This window comes from Mastigoproctus giganteus, chromosome 5 (assembly GCF_048544385.1).
Source record: "Mastigoproctus giganteus isolate SK-2022 chromosome 5, ASM4854438v1, whole genome shotgun sequence".
Taxonomy (NCBI): Eukaryota; Metazoa; Arthropoda; class Arachnida; order Uropygi; family Thelyphonidae; genus Mastigoproctus; species Mastigoproctus giganteus.
Genome location: NC_143579.1, coordinates 45,387,647 through 45,409,559, shown reverse-complemented (window position 1 = coordinate 45,409,559; position 21,913 = coordinate 45,387,647). Strand labels below are relative to the sequence as shown.

The window sequence follows — 21,913 nt, the reverse complement described above, 5'->3', positions numbered from 1 at the left end:
GTGATATCCAAATTTGCCTGTTCAATGTGAAATATTTTCTTTTATCGAGCAGTTACGGTTGGGACGTGAAGCATGAATTTTTTCAAGCAACCGTGAAGTAGAGATAATTCCAGTGGAAAATCTGTGGAATGATTTCAGATCGAGAATATTTCTCCTCTTTTTCAAGGGCATGAGTTACAGATGAAGCAGTCTTTGTCGAAAAATATAATTTAGCTTGTAGTAAGGTTTTTTTTATGAGCATCAGCGAATAGGGCCATATTTCTCCGTGTATGCTACTGTAAATTGCGTGTGTTCTGTGGTTGATTTTCTGTTTTCTGGACACCCGAGAACCAAAATTTCAGGGAGAAAAAATCATACTATCCTCTCCTGAACCGACTAACTAAGCCACGTTATGAAAAAGGCCCATAAAAATTCTTCACGTCATTGACAGGACTCGAAATCTGGTCTTTTCCACCCGGTACCATGGAGAAGACGGCGATTCTGCCAACTGTGCTACCCACAAGGTCATAATTTATGCCTACACACACCTGAAAATAAACATTATACTGAGGAGGGTGTGCATGTTAATTGAGCGCACACGTGTGAAATTCGGAACACTCACAGTGAACTGATGTTTATGGAGTTGGGTTCCCCCATTTCTCTCTCTCACTAGGTCAGGATATATTGAATATCAGAATTTCGACAGAATTCTATTGCTTTCGGGTACACTGGTATATTCATGACATCAGTTGAAAGTTGATCTTCTATGACACGTATTTGAAACGTGGAAGAGAATTTCTGTGCTGTTATCTCCCCACGTCATTGTAACCAGGGCTAAATATCGATCATCTGCTGGATTTCACATCTTGGGGAAAATTCAGGAACCTCCATTCCATCTGTGATTGGCCACTCTCATTCTGTTGTCCTTTCCCCTCATAAAATCACTCAAACTGTTCTCTGTGCCAATGAACTTATGAAATATTATCTAGATGGTATCTGTGCAGAATCTAAAATACGTACAGCCACACTGTTTTGCTTAAAACCATCCAAATTTGAACATCAAATTTGGATGGTTTGATTGGCATATATTTTTATTTACATTTGAATGAGATACGTGATGTATGTATACAAGGTCGTCCTGGAGTATAAACGAATAAACGAAAAATTTATTTGTATTTATTTATAGATATGAAGACTGCTCTTGAGAATCAATATGTACACCGAAATGTAGGTCGAGTCATTCCATTGGCAGTACGTGTAAGAATTTTTTTAACTGTCTCAAAATGGACGTCTACTTAACATACTGTAAGAAGGTTGGTGTGTACAAAGAAACAGCGCCTTCATCTTTAATAAAATCTTCATCTTTCTAATTATGAATTCATCAAAAAAAGACTACCAAAATTCATCTTTCTAATTCAATTATGAATTTATCAAAAAAAGACTTTACACCAAAATTCATAACTTTCTATTTATAATTATGAATAAAAATATTTTATCAAAATTCATAACTTTATAATTTATAACGATCGTATATACCCGATGAATTCAAATCCCAGAAAAGTTTTTTATAGATTGTCATCGGGATAGTAACCTTAATCATATCGGGATAAAATTAGTGCGAAGTGAAAATATTAAAAAATACATTTAATTAAAATATATCACTATTATAATTAATAGTTTAATTGACGTATTTTATCTTTTACAACATTCTATTATAATATACTGAGCTATAGAATATAAAAATGAAATATAAATCAATTCATCATACCATTATCCCATCAAAGTTTAAATATCATATTTTGGAATTTTCTTTAAAACGATTCAACAAGACTTAATATTTTCTTTAAAATGATTCAACCAGACTGAAATATTTTTACTTATAATAAAATATTATGAGAAATTTAGATATATGAAGAATAAAATATAGCATTCTAAATATATATTTTTCAAATACACCATGAAATATTACATTAAATGTTTGTATATAACAATGCGAAAGTTGTTTAAAAATTAGTGTGATTTACGCAAAATTGCAAAATTAATTCCGGGGCCGTATAATACAGTGTGTCACATAACAAAGAAAATAGAAGAAACAACCTTTGGCTTCTCGGTGGGGACGGCGTTTCCTTCCCCACCTCGAGTTTCCGTCTCTACCACGAGGAGGTAGGTCGCCCCATGAAGGAACCCTATCTGACATCCCGTCAGAAAAATAATAGCAAAGATAACTTGAACAATTTTAACTTTAATAAGGAGAACCAACTCCATTGACATAATTGGTTTAGTGGTACTATCACCCATCACAACATAATATCAAGACTTTCTCGATAATTTAACTTTTCTTGACAATAGCACAAAGGGCAAAGCATGCACACGAGTGGGCCAACCGGCACACGACACAGACTTCTATAACAACAGAAGCAGACAACAACTCACAAAGGGGGATCGAAGGGTGACACGAGTAATTACAGACCAGTTAGTTTAACTTCTGTTCCGGGTAAAATAATGGAGTCACTGGTTAAAGATGCATTGCAGGATCATCTAGACAAGACTGCAGCAATAATTAAGACACAGCATGGGTTTGTTAAGGGAAAGTCTTGTCTGACAAATTTGATTGGTTATTATGATGTGGTTACAAAGGAACTGGATGTAAAAAATAATTTTGATATCATATATTTTGATTTCAGGAAAGCTTTTGACACTGTTGCACATGGAAGACTATTTTACAAAGAGGAGCAGAATGGTATTAAGGGTAAGTTGCTACAATGGATAAAAGGATGGTTGAGTGGGAGAAGACAGAGGGTGGTAATCAATGGGTGCTGCTCTTCGTGGACTAATGTTATTAGTGGAGTCCCACAGGGTTCGCTGTTGTTTTGTATATTTATCAATGATATTGATGAAGGTATATCAGGCTTAGTGTCGAAGTTTGCAGATGATACAAAGGTTGGTAGGGTTGTTAATGACAGTAATGGCAGTGTGCTACTGCAACAGGATCTAAATAATTTGGGCAGATGGGCTAAGAAGTGGCAACTGAAGTTTAACCTTGTCAAATGCAAAGTACTGCATATGGGTAACCCCAGAGAAACGTACCAACTGTGTGGTACTACACTTAAGGTGGTAGAAAATGAAAAAGACCTGGGAGTAATTGTGCAGTCAGATATGAAGTTTTCTGAGCAATGCAGACAGGCTGCCAGGGCAGGTCATGGGGTTTTGTCAATGATATATAGGAATTTTGCTAGCAGGGAAAAGGAGGTGATTGTCCCTCTGTATAAGGCAATGATCAGGCCACGCCTTGAGTACTGCGTACAGGTCTGGAGGCCTCATTTTAGGAAGGATGTAGGTTTGCTTGAGCGTGTACAGAGCAGGGCAACAAGATTGGTGAGGGGAATGAAGGGATCCTCTTACCAAGAGAGGCTTAAGTTCTGCAAATTGCAGTGACTGGAGACTAGGCACCTGCGCGGTGATCTGATTGAGGTGTATAAGGCCTTGAATTGGTTGAGCACGCTGAATTCTGATGGGATCCTTCCACTTGTTGTTCAGATTACGAACCTAAGGGGGCATAAATTCAAATTAAGAAAAGACAGATGTAGAATTGATGTGCGGAAATTTGCCTTTAGTCAGCGGGTGGTTAATTGCTGGAACAAACTTCCATCTGTCGTTGTGGAAGTTGATAGGTTGGATAAATTTAAGGAGGAACTGAACAGGCATTTGGAGGGAATGGTGTGATTTTTTTTTTTTTTTTTTTTTTTTTGGGCTGATGCTGCATAAGCTCATACACTTGCTTTCTTGCATCACATACCACTACTACTACTACTACTACTACTACTAACTCTGCAGCCATTCGCGGACGAGGCCATCATTCCAAAATGTGATTTGAATCATTCCAATCTCTGGAATATGGAATTGGAAAGGTATATGATAAAAAATGAGTCGAATAAAATGAATTATAGTAAAAAAAGGGTAAACTGGAGCCATTATCAATCGGCTGCAGGATGGAAACCGCTTCAACCATTCATGTTGAAGGAAACGGATAATCTGCCATGCTGGTTCAGTGCAGGTTGACTATTCTGCACTCGACCATATTTAGCAGTCAGAGGCTTGTTATTTGTTTGTTAGTTATTTGGTTTTTAGGAGCATGAGCAACTAAGGCCATATTGCTCCGGGATATGCGGTGGTCATTCCCTGACCTTTCCGCATCCTCCGTATTTGGTGGTGACGGGCTCGAGCCCCGGTCTAATCAAGAAGAGTGTGCTACACACTACTGCTCCTTCCCACCTGGCTACGGAGGCGGCAGCAGTCAGAGGCTTGAACTCCGGTATACTCTAAGAGTGTGTGCTCTTTCAAAGATGAGACACTGCTGTGACAGTCTGTTTCTGGACTTGTTAGTCCCTCCTCAGACAGCAAGAGGTTTCGAGATACCAGTTGCTATTTAAAAGTGCGATGTCAAGGCAACTCGTGATAAAGATGAAGTTTTTTCTGCTGTGATTATTTAGGCCATTGTGAAGCTATACGTGCAATAGCTTAGGTATCAAAATAAAAATATGTAAATTAAACTTATTTTATTAGTAATGAATACAATTCACTGTGTGCCTTACATTACGATCCTTTTTCGGAATTTTCGTTGGAGGCTTAACTTAAGAGAAGTTAACATTCCCTGCATAATTTACAATAGAGCCAAAGTACGAGTGAGCAAGCATGTTTTTTTTTGGGTATGTTTATTAATTAATTACGTAATTTTAGTATCTTCCTTTCTTAGATTAAAGTTTTTGTTAATTGCAAATACTTTTTTATTTTATCATTCCTTATAACCACGGTTTTGAGCAATCGGAGATGGCGTCCCGTTTAATTCGAATTATCGAGACTCTTCTGTAATAATATTTACTTATTTATTTAAAATAATTTGTGCACAGTTTATCTTCCATTGATTGTGAACTATAATCAATTTTTTTTTATTTATTTTTTTTAAATACAGTTTCCCGTTGTGTCCAACTAATGGATTGATTAGGGCTTTGGATGGTCCATTTCCTTTCAAGACAACGACCCCGCCTCTACTTAGTCGAAGCTTCGATTTGGACTCCAGTCTAAGAAAAACAGAAAACCACAGCTCTCCTCCTGTACTGGGGGACCAAAGGACTTTACAAACTTACAACACAACAGAATTCCCCTCATCTCAAACACTGTTGAATCTCGTTCGAACTGCTAGTGCCCAAAGTGCTTCTCAGCTGGAAAACTATTTGAGGGGAGCCACCAAACGCTCCGGTGAAGGAGAGAATTACACCGATCCATTGGACTTATCGCTCAGTGCAAATAAACGGTTAAGGACAGAGAGCCCCTCGTCTTCAATTAACCCTAAAGTACAATCTCCTGGGATTCTGGACTTGAGGGAAGCCTTGGGGTCTGTGAAAGTGGAAGGAGAATCAAGGACTAGTCCGGACATCAGTTTGAATCCAAAAGTAACATCCAAGAGGGCTTGGCTGGGATTTACAGACGTACACAGTTGTAAAAGTGATCTCTCTAAAGTTTCCCCAAAACCAAGAGGGGGATGTGTGTCTTTGTGCCTTGATCACTCTTGTTCTGCTAAATCAGAAGCCGGTGACATTGCCCAATGGACTGTTGACAACGTTGTCAGATTTGTTACGTCTATTGACAGTTGTGCCGAATATGCTGAGGTAAGTTACTTGCATGTTGATCAATGACCATATTTTTAACTTGCTTTAAGTTGTATTTTTGGGGATCATAAATTAGCATAATTCATAATTATACACAATAACGATTAATTTGTTATATAATATTTATTGTATAACATGTGGTGCCTTCGTGGGCAGCACAGTGATTTTAAAAATAAATGCTTATTATATAAAATTATTATATAATAGTAATAATACTGCTTTACTTCACTTGCCAGTGAACAGACACATACATTTTAAGGCTACTTAACGCTTTCCTTCTGTAAAAGGTAATAATGGCTTCTTTTTTTTGTGTTCATAATCACCGAAATCTCTATTGAAAAAAGCATCTAAATGCTTTTGAAAAACCTGAAGGCAGTAAACAAAAGGTAAATATAATTCCTTTATTTTCTTGATTAACTGTTTCCATATTTTTGGAAACAATTTTCATAATTTCTCAGGCTTATATAGTCACAGATAAACTCTCTTACTTCCTACAGATTGGCTATTTTCGGCTTACTGAGACAGGCACTCACAGGATCACAAGGAATTAGGTTATTTTAAGTTATTATTACTTGTTTGGATTAGTAGTATTAGTATATTTATATATAATTTCAGATAATCTTTTATAAAAGATATTTTAGAAAGTTTATTAGGCATTTCCTTATCTCATAACATAGAAATATCAAAAAATACGTATACACCTGATTTTTAAATCCTGTTATCAGCACCAGTTTATACGCATGCTCAGTAATCAATTTGGCAAATTTAGTATCAATTCTATGAAACTATTGATTGGTATAGTAAAGCACTAGATGTTTTTCTTTCTTTTTTTTGTGAGGGGAGGGGGACTTGTACGTTCCACATTGGTAGCTTTTACAACTATTAACAGTAACATTATAGAATTTTCTTGGGGATTTATTTCCCTCAGCTCTCCTGTGGTGCCTATTCCTTGATGTAACCATTCTTCCATACTTCAATACACACCACTTCATTTCTCTCCTAATTGACATCGCGGATTCTTTTCCCATGGTTATCTTAAACAAGTCGTGGGAAACTAACTCATTAGTTTGGTGATAAGTCAAGGCTATGTGACCTTTTCGCAATTTAATTTGAAAACAATCAGGTAAAATTAAATTTTCTTTATTTAGATAATTAAGATTTTTAATTTTGATTTTTAATTTAATGCTTTAAATCTCAGTTTTGATTTTTGAATTGGCTTCTTACATTTCTTACACTAAAATGCTTTTTGACTGTTCACTATTTCTTCAAGAAAGAGTCAAAAATTAAACTGTCAATGTTTCCAGAAATCCATACAAACTATTAAAAACAAATAAACAAAATATTAAAATCAAGAATTAGAAAAAGGGTTAATGCATGACTGTAAAACAGTCAAGTTGGTAGGCATACAGATACGGTACTTTCTTTCACGAAGCAACAGCAGTAACTGGACACTCAACGCGAATTCAACGTGAGTGGGACTTCAAGAAGGAATCAGGATAATACGTAATTACTTCCCTTCCATTTGCACGTGCGTAAACTGCCATAAGGCAAAAAAGCGATAACAAAAATCGAAGAAGCGCTGATTACAAAAAAAAAAAAAAAAAAAAAAACGACTCGGCTTTCTCTGAGAGCGACACTAGAAGATTCAAAGGCAACAGTCCCTTCCAGCGAGTCAAGCTTTCACCACTCCTGAATTACACATTAGGAGGGTATTTTCACATGATTTTAGGAGTGGCATTGAGATATCAATAAAATAAATTATTATTATTTTTTAAATTCTGTTTATAATCGATTTAAAATTGGTTAGTTCAGGAATATATTTGTGGTACCATGTGCATTGAAACTCGCGACTAACTCTGTACTTAAGCCCTCGGCTATGGCCGCTTCGACAAGAAACTGAATATAGCAAAAATTATAAGCGTTACATTAACTATATTTTATGACTGAGATACAAAATTTAGCAATATTTGTTCGCTAACACCCTCTAGTTCAATAGACACTACCAGCGAAATACGAACAAATCAGTAAATACTGTACCTCAAGAATTATTGCCCTTCTGTAGGCAAAAATCTTGAGTTCCTGGTTATTATTTTAGCAATAAGCAGAGAAAAATTGTGATGGAAATCACAGCAAGTTTATTTTAGCTTTGAAGACGCAGTAAGCTTTTAAATAGCAGAAAAATAAAATATTTATTCATATTAAGTTCTGGTCGCTGACCATCCTAATAAGAAGTGACCCTATATTCGGTCATTATTGATCTAATGTGATCAATAATGATCTTGGATGCTGGAGCTTTGAAATTTCAACATTTCCGGTTGCAGATGGTACATGAAAGGCCTCCGGAGCCGAGTGGTCAGAAGTGGGAGTGCAGTAGCACGTGCTCTTTAGGTAGACCAGGATTCAAACCCCTGATTGCTAAATACGGTCGATCTTCTAATCCTCACTGGACCAGCGTGGCAGATTATGGTCCATTTCCCCAACGTGAATTGTTAGATACATGATGTATCTAACCTGTTTAGTGCCAAGATGAAGATATTGGCTTTAATGTTATAGCACCAACTGTGCTACCTCGTGGGTAGCACAGTTGGTTTTCACCGTCCTCCCCAAATCTGGTGAAAAGACCTAAGTTCGAATACCGTCGATGACGTGAGGAGTTTTTAGGGGCCTTTTTCACAACGTGCCCGAGTCAGTTTCTAGGCGAAGATAGCTTGGTTTTTTTCTCCCGGAAACTTGGCTTTTTCGTCCAGCAAACAAAAAACCAACCAAAGAACATACGGAATTCACAGGCAGTATATAAGGCGCAATATGGCCTTAGTCACTGATGCGCCTAAAATCCTACAACAAACAAACAAACAAACAAGGATATCGGCAGACTTTCAAACGATGTTGCCAATGTTGATGGAAAACAAAAGCAAATTCGATCTCAATAACCAACTTAGAAATGAGGACTTTTTCTTCCCATGAGTTCATTACTTCTACTGGAGATCAAATGCTACTCAGCACCCATCTTGCAGACATAAGTTTCTTTAATAGTTTAAACAAGCTGTTCTTTACCTTTTTTTTTTTTTTTGGAATTGAGCCTTCTTTTAAGCACCTTTTCGATTTCTTTAAGATAGCCAACTTCTTTAGGTCACTAAGTTTAATATTTTTTATGCTTTTTATAGCCATACGGCGTGGAAAAACAATGAGCTAGCCTCAACGGAAAAAAAAAATACAACAAATAAATAAAATAAAAATTTAGCAGTGGTTAACCCGAACATGACAAGGAAGGATACCTGTTGACCTATGCGCATTAATAATATGCACATATCCAGTAAACAGGGCAGTATCAATGTCTTTGCTGGCTCGTGACTAGCCCTCTGACAGAGCATTACCATGACCTGAGCCTCAATTTTTCTACCTTTCCTTATGTAGATGATCCGTGAAAATAGCTCTAATTGCTATTCTACACTTAAAGAATAATAAAATATTCTTTTTACCCACTTCGATATTTACTTTACTCGATTAAAACCCCGAGGCTGGCATCCAGTTCCTCCACTGTCATAAACTATGATGGAGTATAGGCTACTACGATTATTATTAAAAATTGGCTAAAGCTGTAGGAGACATTAAAATGATCGCGGATGAGGAAATATATCTATCATAGCCTCCTGGTATATCATAATAAATTCTAGGAGCTGGATTACTCTGAACCTCTTTGGGGCTCGCAAATGACTTAGAGATTTCAGTAACCTCGCTGATTACTGAAATCGTCTCTGAGGGACAGCAGCTGTTTCTGAAACGACACTAATGTCTCAACCCCCCCCCCCTAAAAACACAATACGTTAAGTCATTCTGGCAATACAGAAATCGTATCTGTATCCAGGAAATGGGAAGGAAAGGTGTTATCAGGTGCTTTCTGTCTCAAACAGGGAGGTACTTCCTCTTGGTGTTAATCTAGAAGGGATGTTTAAAAACAGTGGTCTCTCTCTCTCTCTCTCTCTTTGAATATCTGAGCACCTGACCTGCTTTAGCCTCGGGGCAGAGTAGCCCGTTGTCTTGTGATCTGTGTCTCGCTCCACCAGTAGCTTGAAATAGGCTCTGCAAAGCAACATTCCTCTACACACACTCTGACGCTTCCGTATTTAGTTGGGCGTTGACCGTAGCAACATCCGGCACAGAGGGGGGCACTGTTCTAGTTTACCGCAGTTTGAAGAGCCGAACTGTTACATAAAGTTGACGTACAGAGTCCGACTTGCCTTGTTCCAGTGGGTAAAAGCCAACGTTTAAATTGTAATAATCTAGTTTCTTTCTGCATCAACTAAACACTGATTGCTGCACGTGAATGAAGGGTATAACCTACAGCTTTGTGCACGTGTTTCTAGAAGGGATAACTCGGAAACATTTTTCTTTCTTTCGAAGGTAGATAAAGAAACTTCTAATAGGATGTTTCCACTACTTTAAACTTTCGAGAGATCTTAATACAGTCCTTTGGTTGAGGACATAAACAGTTCTTTAAGGTCTAACATCTTTTACGGTATTATTAAAGAGCATTATTATTTTTACGGTATTATTTGAACATTAAATTGAAAAATTATGTATAAAATGATTTAAATATTAATATAATTTATACAATATATAAATAGTCATTAATATTTTAATAATAAATGAATTTTTTGGATATTTTAGATTTTTTCTTTATATTTAAAATAATTTAATAAATAAGTAGGAGAATTTTTATTATTTTTTATTATTTTTCGTTAATTTTTATATTTTTTTTATTTGTTACAAATATTCAACCAGAAGATGCGATGCTGCTGCCATCTACTCTTTTCAACCGAATAATTTATCTTATAAATCAAATTTTATCGAATAAAAATCAGATTTTATTTTCATTCATTTTCAGTTTAAGGTGAAATCAATAATTGCTGTAATTATGCAAATGAATGTGCAAAATTAGGATAAAAGTTGAAACACCATTTCAAATATTCAAGAGATGTTGAAAAAGAGGATGATGGGTTTGTTGATTTTTGATTTCATGTAACAAAACAAATAAAGCTTAATTCAAAAATTATCAGTTCAAATTATTACAAAATTTCTACTGTTAGTTTTACTACTATCCACTTTAAGATATTATCAGAAAAAAACAAAGGAAAGTAGATTTAGAAAACTAAGTAATATAAGTTAAATTTTCTATGTACAATAATAAATAAAATCCATAAAATAAACTCCAGAGAAAAAGTCAAAATTACGGCGAGAGTCTGTTTCTGATAAATTCACACAAAAAAATTAAAAATTATATGCATTAAAGTTTTAAATTGTTCTGTGAAAGTGGTTTGGCTCTTCTTCATTGGCATTTGAAATCTGAAATTGCGTTGGCATGCAATTTCGAATTTTAAAGGCAGTAGACGTGTTTCATGGATGGATTGAAACAAGACTATAAATTGCACGAAGCTATTTTACTTTGTCTGAAAAACTAAATTTGCTTCTTTTTACTTTAATATGTTGTTGGTGTTATGCGCATTGAAATCCACCACGGGCATTGTGGAAAAGAGCCCTAAGCCCATACCTTTCTCTTCCATTCTTTTCTGTAACGTGTCAGTTGTCCAGCTCCCACCTCCCTCATCCCCTACAAGATGTCCCTATCTAGGGAAACCCGTCTGTTCTCCTCTGTTGACGCCCTCCTCCGGCTACTGTCCCATTTTATAAATAAATTGTGCTAATCTCAATGAAATCAAAATCCGAAAATTGCAAAAAAACAAGGAAATACAATTCAGTTTTCAAACGGCTGTTTCAAATGATTTCTCATCAACTGAAGTGGTTGATGAGCCATCTAGATAGAATATCTCACAAAAAAAAAAAAAAAAAAAAAAAGACCAGAAGCTCTGAGGGGCATTAGGGGCATCTTTTGTTAGCATATTATATAGTCATGTTGTTTGTTTAGGGCATATGAGCCAACCCCTTTTATGTTCAAAATCAGACCACATGCCTTCCTCTATAGGGCAAGGATGAGTATTGGGTTGAGAATTGTATGTTTATTTTGTCTGTACTGTAATTCGCGCTGGGTTTTAACCATCTTTTGATTAAGATTCTAACTTTAAAAAATTTCAATCTATTCGAAATATTAAAGTCTAATTTTTAACTATATTGTCCAGATTGGAAGACTCGTAATCGGCGTTGAGGACATTACTCGGCTAATGTTATTACCAAAAGCAAGTGAATGAACCAGCCATTTTTAGTACAGTGCATTTTTGTATATTTTTTAATGCCTGGTACAATAACATTGTAACGCTTGACTTAACTTAACATAACCTAAATATATGCTTATTTTCCTCTTTATAATGCCCTTACCTGCTTTTTTTTTCTCTTTCTTTTTTATAAAACCTTAAAATAAGGAGTCGATGACTTGAGCATTAATTCCATGTGAGCGTCTGTAGAATGCTTAGAACCGAGTTATTGTAATGATAACAGCCTTAGTTCTCTATGATGATAGGGACATCTCAAAATACATTCCCCTCTAAAAGTTTGTAATCACTTTTCATTTATTATTATTATTAAATCAGTTTATTGAACCAATAAATATGGTCTGCATCCCTTGGACTGCATTTCAGAAAGGAGGGTGATAGCTAATACAATTAATTATTTACATTATACATAAACAAACAAATTTACATTATATATAAAACATAAATCGATGTTTACAAACAGCAGTTTTCACTAGGTAAATTTACGTAATTAATTGCCATAAATAAGAAATATTTACAAATTTAAGTAGCAGATTTAACCAATACAAATTTCGATACAACTTTAACATCAGGAGTCAGGGGCGAACCTGGACACATTCTTGGTTTCTCGGGCTTTTTCAGTGGGTAGTTGATGTCATCCACATGAAGGAAGAAGAAGAAGTTTTCTTAATTTTTCAAAGTTTTTATTAAAATAGAACCAACTTGTTTGCCAATTTTTATTAAAATATTTTCTATTATGTATAAAAATCAAAAAAACTTAAAATAATATTTAAGAAATTTCTAGAATATTCGAGAATGATCCAGAAATGTGTAGAAGATTCCTTAATGTGGTAGAAAGTAGTAGATGATTCTAGAATATTTTATAAAGTGGGAGTATTGAAAGATTGTAGGGATTCTAGAGTATTTTGTAGTAATACAAATTAGGAGTAAGAGCTGTAACATATAAATTCGAACATGCGTCTTTTAGAAAGAGTGTTTGGTGTTAGTTTTGTGTGTTTCGTGATAAACATTGCAAGAAACAATGAAATAATAAGCTTCTTTGTTGAAAAAAACAACAGGAGAGGAGTATTGCAAATTATGGTATAGCCACCTCAATCTCCTGACTTAAACCCAATAGAGCTTTTATGGGATCATCTATTCTAGACCGCCAAAATTTCTCATCTTCACAAAATTTATGGGAACCTCGCAGGTTACTTGGAATAATGTTGGTCAAGACACTATTTTAAAATTAATCGCCAAAATGCGACGTCTGTGTAAGGCAGTGATAAAATCTCATGAAGGATATTTTGATGACAAAGCAGTATAGTTCTTAATATTAATAGTTAATACTGTACTTTAATAATTTAAAAAATGCTCAATAAAAGATCTTAAAATTTTAAATAATTTGTTAATATATATATATATATATATATATATATATATATTAAGCTTAAGCAACCAATGTGATGAACCCAAGTTCGAATCCCTCAGCAAAAAAAATCACGAAAGTCGCTCCATCGGAGTACTTTCCCCAAGGTCGAAGCGATGGCTGAGGCAGAGAGAGGCGCCATCTGATGTCGCCCCCAATAACACCCACCCACCACCGGATGCAAAAAGCCAAAGTTAAACAGGTCTACCTCCATAGCTAGAGGATGACAAGTAAAAATGCTGAACATACTGCATCGAGTGTGGCGCAGGACAAAATCACTCCCGTTCAGGCCTTAAACAGAGAGGTCAGCTCGAAAAGTCCGAGAGTTTCCAGAGGAAGATATTGGAGCAAGTGGTGATGTCCCCCGTATGGCTATCACAAGAGAACTGCAAGACCATCCTGCCCAGCCAACTGGAAGTGCTTCCTACACACCTGCGCTAGTGATCACACAGGAAGGAAGAAAAAGCCAATGCATGAAGTAGAGCAGCGAAATGAATACGCTCATCTCATGGGCATACTACGAAGTATCATCTCCATATTTTTGCTGATGATAGCACATTGCATTCCACCTTTCAGTTTGAGAAACCTTGCCCTGCACAAACAGCTTCAACTTCCCGAATATACACTGACAATTCCCTAAATGCTGATCTCCAGTGTGACAAAGAAAACTTAGTTGATTTCAATCCTTCTAAAACTTAGTCCTGTCTTATATCTCGCAAAAAGGATACTTTTGCTCCTATGCTTATCTTCGATTACACTCGGATGTCTTGACAAGTTTACATAACTCTATTAATGATTATCCTGACTTCTAATCTCTCTTGGTATGAGCACATCACAAATATTTCTTCCTCTGCATCTAAAAAACTGGGTTTTCCTCTTTCGCTTTTGCATTACTTTTCTTGTAAAGAGCTACTCACTGTGTACGAATCTCGAATGCTCCCTACCATGGAATATTGTTCCGACATCTGGGGTGGTGCCTTGAAAACCCTGAGGCTTCTACACGAGAAGCAGGAGAACACGTACCGCAACTAATCAGCATCCTTTTACTGTCCAACTTCACACACAGATGCAACTTTTCATCTTCCTCATTTATTCCTTCAACTTCCGTTTTCTGGAACAACCTCCCTTCACACGTCTTTCCTGAAAATTACAATCTACAGAAATTGAAGTCTAATATCAGCGAGTATCATCTCTCATCTTCTCAACCTTCAGCCCATACACCTTACTAGGTACCATAGGTTCTAATACCTTTCGTGGTTGGGGTTTTAATAATAAATAATAATAATAAGCTGAATATGCGAAGTTTATTTTAACATTGTATATCTGAATTTATTTTGTAAATTCATTTTATTTTATGACCAAGTTAAGTGGCCTCAAATAAAATTACAAATAAGCCATTTAATAAGCTATTTATGATTTTATTTGGGGACACTTTTGTCTATCTATGGGAACGAATTCTGCATTAACTCACGGGCAGAATCCTGCAACTTTTCCAAACTTTTATACCTCGGTTCTGCCTTAAAATATTTCATAAATTTAATGCCCCCCTTCTAGAACAAGTGTAAATAAACAGATCTGATATAAAATTTAGCTATGAGTACATTTACGTTTATATATTTCAATACATTTAATCTCAAATATTGAAATAAAATAAGCTTGGCACCCCGTATGGCTACCACAATCGGATTAGTGGGATGGCTTGTCCATATATCGTTAAAAAAAAGTTCATAGAGCAACACACGTTCCCCCAACAAAAAACAAGCGCGCTCCGAGGAGGGCATGCCATACCTAAGGGAGCATCTGTTAATTCCAAAAAATGAAAGATTAATGTAGTGATGGCAAATGACGGAATTTTTTAAATTTCGCAGTAAAAAAAAACCCAGATCATTGTCTAATCATAAATAAAAAGTTTCCCAAAACCACGTGCTGTAGTAGGTAAATGACCTGTTGAGAAAGATTATCGAAGACAATTGCGAAATGGGCAGTTTAACAAAAAATAATGGAGCACGGTTAATATTCCTTCGTTGTACGCACTTAAAGAATTTCGTGAAACTATCCCCCCCACCCCCCAAATATTGGTATTTCCCCAACGTAAACAGCTGGTTAGGAATCTCCCATTTCCTCAGCTCCCTGACCCCCACATATGCGGATATGGCATTTCTTCGAAAATTCCCCATTTGGTCGGCAATGAGTCACTCATCTGCGTGGTGAGTCATCACCAAAGACATTCCCTGTCATCATGACGCACGCACTGTGACTCTGCATGATAATTTCGATACACCCCACCGGTTTTGCCGACAGACCGAAGTTATGGAAAGTTATTTTTGAGATGTTTATCAAAGAGGAAGATCGGACAAGATTGGAGAGAAATTTCCCGCTTCGAGTGCACTCCCTGATCAACCCTAGTTACGGCAGCAGCAACAGCAGCCGGCAGTCAGTGTCATGCCCATTTGAAAATTCACGCAAGAAAAGGAAGTTAGCTTAAGGGCATCCACGCGTCGAGCTCATGCCCCTATCTGTGTATGTGAACCCTGGCAGGTAATACGGTAGGGATTAATGACCTGGGCCATAGAAACAGGCGAACACAGCGTGAATGAAGAAAACAGAGAGAGAGAGAGAAAATCCTGGAGAGTTTTTTTTGATTAACGTTCTAGTTTATAATGGAGTTCCGCTGTCTTGAACTGGAAGGACAAATCAGATGTAGTCTCATTCTTGGGCATTTTGGGATATGTCCACGCAGAGAGGTTCTTTGTTCGCAAAAACTGTATGCACCGATGCATTCAACCAATGCTATCCTGCTTTTGCATCCGCATTTATATCGTGTACCAAAGTGGAATATAAAAGGTCACTGGAAGTAAGGTACAGTAACGCTGAAGGATAAAAACGAAGCGCACAATACTCCCTGTCCTCCGTCCCACCCTCCTCTACAAAAAATATAAGTTGCTCGATTTAACACGAAAATTTACTCACATCATAATCAGACTAACCGGATTTTTTGTACATTTTTTCGTACTAAATATCCTGTTGGCACGCAAAAAGGAGATTTAAAATTTTTTCTGTCATATTTGAAAATTACTACCTACAAATATTACGTCCTTTACATTTTCTGCTGATATTTGTTATCAGATTTTCAACGTTAATTAAATATTTTCTATTTTCTTTTGCAGAAGTTCCGTGAACAGTCAATAGACGGTGTTAGCTTACCTCTGTTGACAGAAGAGCATCTTACAACCTTCATGGGGATGAAATTAGGTCCAGCGTTGAAATTAAGGTCTACAATTGCCCGACTAATAGGTCATTGTGTGGTGTGTCTTCACTGCATCCATTGTCACAGCGACGAACAAGACAGGAGAAGTGACATTTCTCGTTCGCCTTCTGTGAGCAAATAAATAAATCAAAGAACGTTTGTGAATATATCGATTTGACTTAAAATTCCAAAATGGTTTACCAAAGTATAATTACATACAAACGCCGTTAGAATTCATTAGATGGAATTCTCGTTATTGAAGAAGACATTGAGCTTTTCTTCAGAAATATATTCCATGTTGACTGGAATCCACAGATGTGTTCATCGCTGTGCAAAATGACTTTTTCTCCCGACCAACCGAAACTGTCCTGTTGGAGTGAAAATGTTCTAAAGAACTCCAGTATATAATCGAGAGATAATATCAAAAACAGAAACAGATTTTATATATACAAATACTAGACGCGCTTTTAGAAGAGCGCTGGATCACGCAAAGATCAACGAAACAGCTTGATCCATAAAAAGCATCGTGAACTGTATATAATTTTATCCTTCAGAGCAATGCCTTCTGTGAGTCCAATAACCACAGTCTTTCATATGATCGGAAACATCTTGCCAATCTCGGATGAAAACATACTAAAGTAGGTAACATTCAAGCGGATGATGATGCAAAGATTCGATAGAGTTCTATCCTTGAGGAACTTCTATATTAGCAAGGAAATTCTGCCCAAAAAATGAATTTTTTATAGGAAACCAGAGAAGATGGAATTCACCTTGTAACGCACATCAAATTGCTAATAGTGTGGTGATCTAGACCTCATAAATTGTAAGCGAAGACAGAGAGTTTTCAGTTGCCACTTTATTAACACCACCTTTCGATGCGTACTTAACTGAAGCCTTAAATGGTAAACAGTTTGCCAGATGTTAGATCATTTTTTTTTTAATTAATTGTGCCTCATGTTATTCTGTGATCATTAGATGTAAAAAGGTCAATTTAGGATGATGTTTAAGCGCACTGATGCCTCCTAAAGAATATGTTAACTGACACATTATTCTACAGATTATTTGGTTACAAAATGATTTTCAGGGATGTTACCTACTTTGTTTAAGAAGACAGTGTAATCTAGTTAAAAGTAAACAGATTCTCCATCAGTGCAATGTCTATGAGTCTGCACTCGAATGTATTTTCAAATTTTGTACAAATGTTTTATTTAAAAAAATCAAATAAAGAAAATAAATCGTGTTCTTATTTAAATGAAGTGTTCGTTTTTTGTTTATACATCCTTCATTGAATATCTGTGTCCAAAAGTGAAATTATGACTGTTTTTATTTTGTTTTTAAGAGTAATTGCACAAAATTTTGGCATCCTGGATTAATTTAATGTGGTAAATCATATGATGCCAGAATACGATATAAACTACGAAAAACCAGAGTTTCCAGGAGGGAAAACCATGTACCTTTGCTTGAGACCAACTTACTCAGCCACTTTGTGAAAAAGGCCCATAAAAATTCCTTCCATCATCAACGGGACTCGAACTCAGGTCGTTTCCACTCGATGTGGAGAGGATGGAGATGCTACCAACTGTGTTACCTACAAGGACAATGCGGCGTCCAAAGATAGCTAATAGCAAGATGATGGTAGAACAGTCGAAAGCAAGGAGGCGAGACTTAATGAGTGCTTGAATTACATAGGACTGGTGTCTCAATTTTTGGGTAGTCAATATCTTACGATTATGATTCATAAAACCAAAAGGATATTTATTTTTAAATTTTTCTCCTTAAAAGTTTGAAAGATTTCTCAGATTTTAAGAGTGTAACTTAACTTTAGGACACTGTTATAATATCAAAGCTATTTATTAAGAATAGTTATAAATTAAATAGGAAAATGTTTTGTCAATTTTCAATGTAATCCAGTTTTTTTCTAATAGAAGGATTACAACGCTACAGTCATCAACTGCAAGAATTCTTCACCGTATACATCTAGGCAGGTTTGCCCTGCATCCATCACTTGGATATCATCATAAAATTGTGGTCCTTTCAAATTCTTAAGTATCCAAAATTCCGAAGGAGCCAGGTTAGATCTATAAGATGGTTCTAAGATTCAAAATCGAAGTTTTGAAATGGTGTTAGTATGTTTAAGGGACATGTTTCTTGGAAATCAGAGTTGGGTTGTGGAAGACTTAGTTCATAGTCTGGTAGGTGGATTATTTCGGGGGTTGGAGATATGCCTGCCTCGCTTGTTCCGTTTAATAAAGATTACCATTTATTTTGTTTCCTTTTGCAGAAAAATAAAGCGGTTATAAACTTTTAAAGTTGTAAAGTGACTTTGTTATCATCCTATTTTAAAAACGAGACATCTATCAGTAGCTTTGCAGTGCGAGAATAGGTCACGCGAAGAAATCTAGAGAATAAGAGAAAATGTGATTTCGTAGTGTGTCACTGAATTCATTCGGAGAAATACAAACTGCTTACAGAAACCAAAAAGAAGGAATTAGAACAGGTGAGCGAAGTCAGCCCACTTCTCAAGACATACGTGCCAAGACCGGAAACGGAAGGGTTGGTAGGGACTTCCCAGAACTTTCAAAATTTCCTTATTCATTAAGAATAAACATCACGTTACATGATCCATTTATAAGAGCACGTACGAATGCTGTAATACATATGTGGGTGACTTAGCATCGTTGTTTGTTAAAATTTTGGAATATTGCTGATGGCAACGTTTAATATTGCGCGTGTTGGTGTAGTGCAGCGGTTCCCAACATTTTTTGACTCGCGAACCCCTTTCAATGTAATATTTTTTATCGCGAACCCCTTTCAAACATAATATTTTTAATGCGAACCACTAAGGCTATGTTCTCTGAAATCGTATATTTCCGAATTTTTATTATAAAATATTTCCAGTAGTACGTTTTTATAAGTATAAAATTTACATAATAATAAAAATTATTATTAAGTATTATTTATACTTTGTAAAGCGGTCATTAATCAGTCCAAACTAGATTTCGAACAGGATAAGAGTAGAAAACTTGCTTTTAGTCCAAATGGTAGCTGAGCATTCTGGTCTCTTGTCAAAGCTATTGGCTGCAAATTTTGTCCAACTCTGACAAAACCAGATGGTTCTGTTGCCACATCAGCCAAAGATAAAGCTGACCCGCTAGCATCCTATTTTACTTCCAGCTCGTGTGTTGATGATCTTGCTAAATCACCTCAAACCATTCCCAGCACATTCCATTCAATGCCTCCTGTGCGGGCTTCCGTCAAAAGGAAGGATTTTGATTAATCTGATTCTAAGGTCATTATGGTATTTCTCCACTTGTTCTCAAAACCTGTGCTCCTGAACTTACTCCTGTTCTTTGCCGCATTTTTTCACTTTCTTATTCCAAAGGTGTTTTTCCTTCTGCTTGGAAATTTGCTCATATCCAGCCAGTTCCTAAAAAGGGTGACAAATCCCTCCCATCCAATTATCGTCCCATTGCAATTACTTCTACTCTTTCTAAAGTAATGGAGAAATCAATTAACCGCCAACTCTTAAACTACCTAGAAACCTTCCGTCTGATCAACGATCGCCAGTATGGATTCCGTCAGTGTCGATCCACTGGTGATATTCTGGCTTATGTTACCCATCTATGTACAAATTCAATGAAAACGTTTGGTGAAACTCAAGCCATTTCTCTTGACATTTCAAAGGCGTTTGGTCGTGTTTGGCATAAAGGCCTTCTAAATAAGTTTCCATTCTATGATTTGCCAGCTGTTCTTTGTAACAGGGTATCCAGTTTTCTCTCTAACCGCTCACTGCAGGTGATGGTAGATGGCTCTCTGTCTTCTAACTTGTCCACTAATGCTGGTGTTCCCCAAGGTTCAATTCTTTCCCCCACTCTTTTCCTCTTGTATATTAATGACCTTCTTCCATTGACCGGAAACCTATTCATAGTTTTGCTGATGATAGCACATTGCATTTCACTTTCCAGTTTGAGAAACCTTGCCCTGCTCAATCAGCTTCAACTTCTCGAGTATCCCTTGCAAAATCCTTAAATGCTGATTTCCAGATAATTCTACAGTGGGGCAAAGACAACTTAGTTGATTTAAATCCTTCTAAAACTCAGTCTTGTCTTATATTTCGCAAAAGGGGATTCTTCTGCTCCTACGCTTATCTTCGATGACGCTCCAATTTCTAGGCAAGATCTTGGGGATTACCCTGACTTCTAATCTCTCTTGGTACAAGCACATTACAAATATTGTTTCCTCTGCATCTAATAAACTTGGTTTTCTCTTTTGCTCTCGGCGTTACTTTTCTTCCAAACAGTTGTTGACTCTGTAGGAATCGCAAATCCGTCCTACCATGGAATATTGTTCACACATCTGGGGCGGTGCTCCCAAAACCTCTGTCAGGATTCTAGATTCCATTCAAAAGAGGGAAGTTAGGCTAATTAATGACTCATCTCTAACAGTCTCTCCACTTTGTCTCATAGATAGATACAAATAGTATCTATTTACAGAGTATTAGATATATAGTATTTATTTGTTGTTGTTATTGTTGGATCTTTCCGATAACTCCTTGGATTCTCGATTGGATTCAAATCCGATGGTTGTTGGGACCAAGAAGATGCAGCATATACGAGGTGTGGAAATAAGGTTCTCGGATTGTTGCTGTTTCGATCATATTCGATGAGTTTGAAAATAAACGGAAGTGGTATGTTATAGTTCAAAATACCCCCAACAGATGATGGTACAGAGATTGTCCAGCAGGCTGACAGATTGCAAGTAACAACCAGTTTCGTTAGTAGCGTTAACTTTTCGTGTCATGTTCGTTGCTCCATGCAATGGAGCAACGAACGAATGTCAAATTTTGCTTTAAACCGGGAAAATTTGCAACAGAAAAGTATGAAATGTTAAAAACTGTTTATGATGAGGAAACTTTTAAGTTGTACCAGTGTGTTTGAATGGTATAAGCTGTTCAAAGACGGATGTGAGGATCGCGATCACCCAAGAAGTAACAGTCCGTCAACCCCTCGAAATGAGTAGAGTTGCAAAAGTTTAGGAAATTGTGGCAAAAGATCGTCGTTTGATCCTCAGAATGATGGCTGATGAGTTGGACATGAATAAGAAGGCGATTTGTTAAATTCTGCATGAAGATTTAGGGAAAGGAAAGGTCTGTGCAAAATTTGTGCCGCATAGATTCACGGAGGAGCAAAAGCAAAGAAGAGTGTCATCATGCGAAGGCTTCATCCAGACTCTTGTCAAGGAAATACTAATTTCCTCGACTGTATTGTCACTGAAGATGAGTGTTGGGTGTTTCAGTACGACCCAGAGACGAAGTGTCAGAGCATGCACTATACTTAAAAATCACCAAGGCCCAAAAAGTTTCTTTTACAGACGTCTAGGATCAAGACGA

General features: G+C 36.5%; 1 protein-coding gene across 2 annotated transcripts in view; it reads left to right on the top strand.

Moving 5' to 3' along the window:
- LOC150085349 (uncharacterized) overlaps nt 1-17,649 on the top strand; it is an 83,497-nt gene extending 65,848 nt beyond the window's left edge. For both annotated transcript variants that reach the window (XM_090374007.1, XM_090374006.1), the window contains 2 exons: nt 4,949-5,645; nt 16,445-17,649. In XM_090374007.1, the coding sequence (XP_090230133.1) occupies nt 4,949-5,645; nt 16,445-16,666 (919 nt within the window). In that variant the 3' untranslated portion in view covers nt 16,667-17,649. The remainder of the gene's footprint in view (nt 1-4,948; nt 5,646-16,444) is intronic.
- Nucleotides 17,650-21,913: the final 4,264 nt, after the last annotated feature.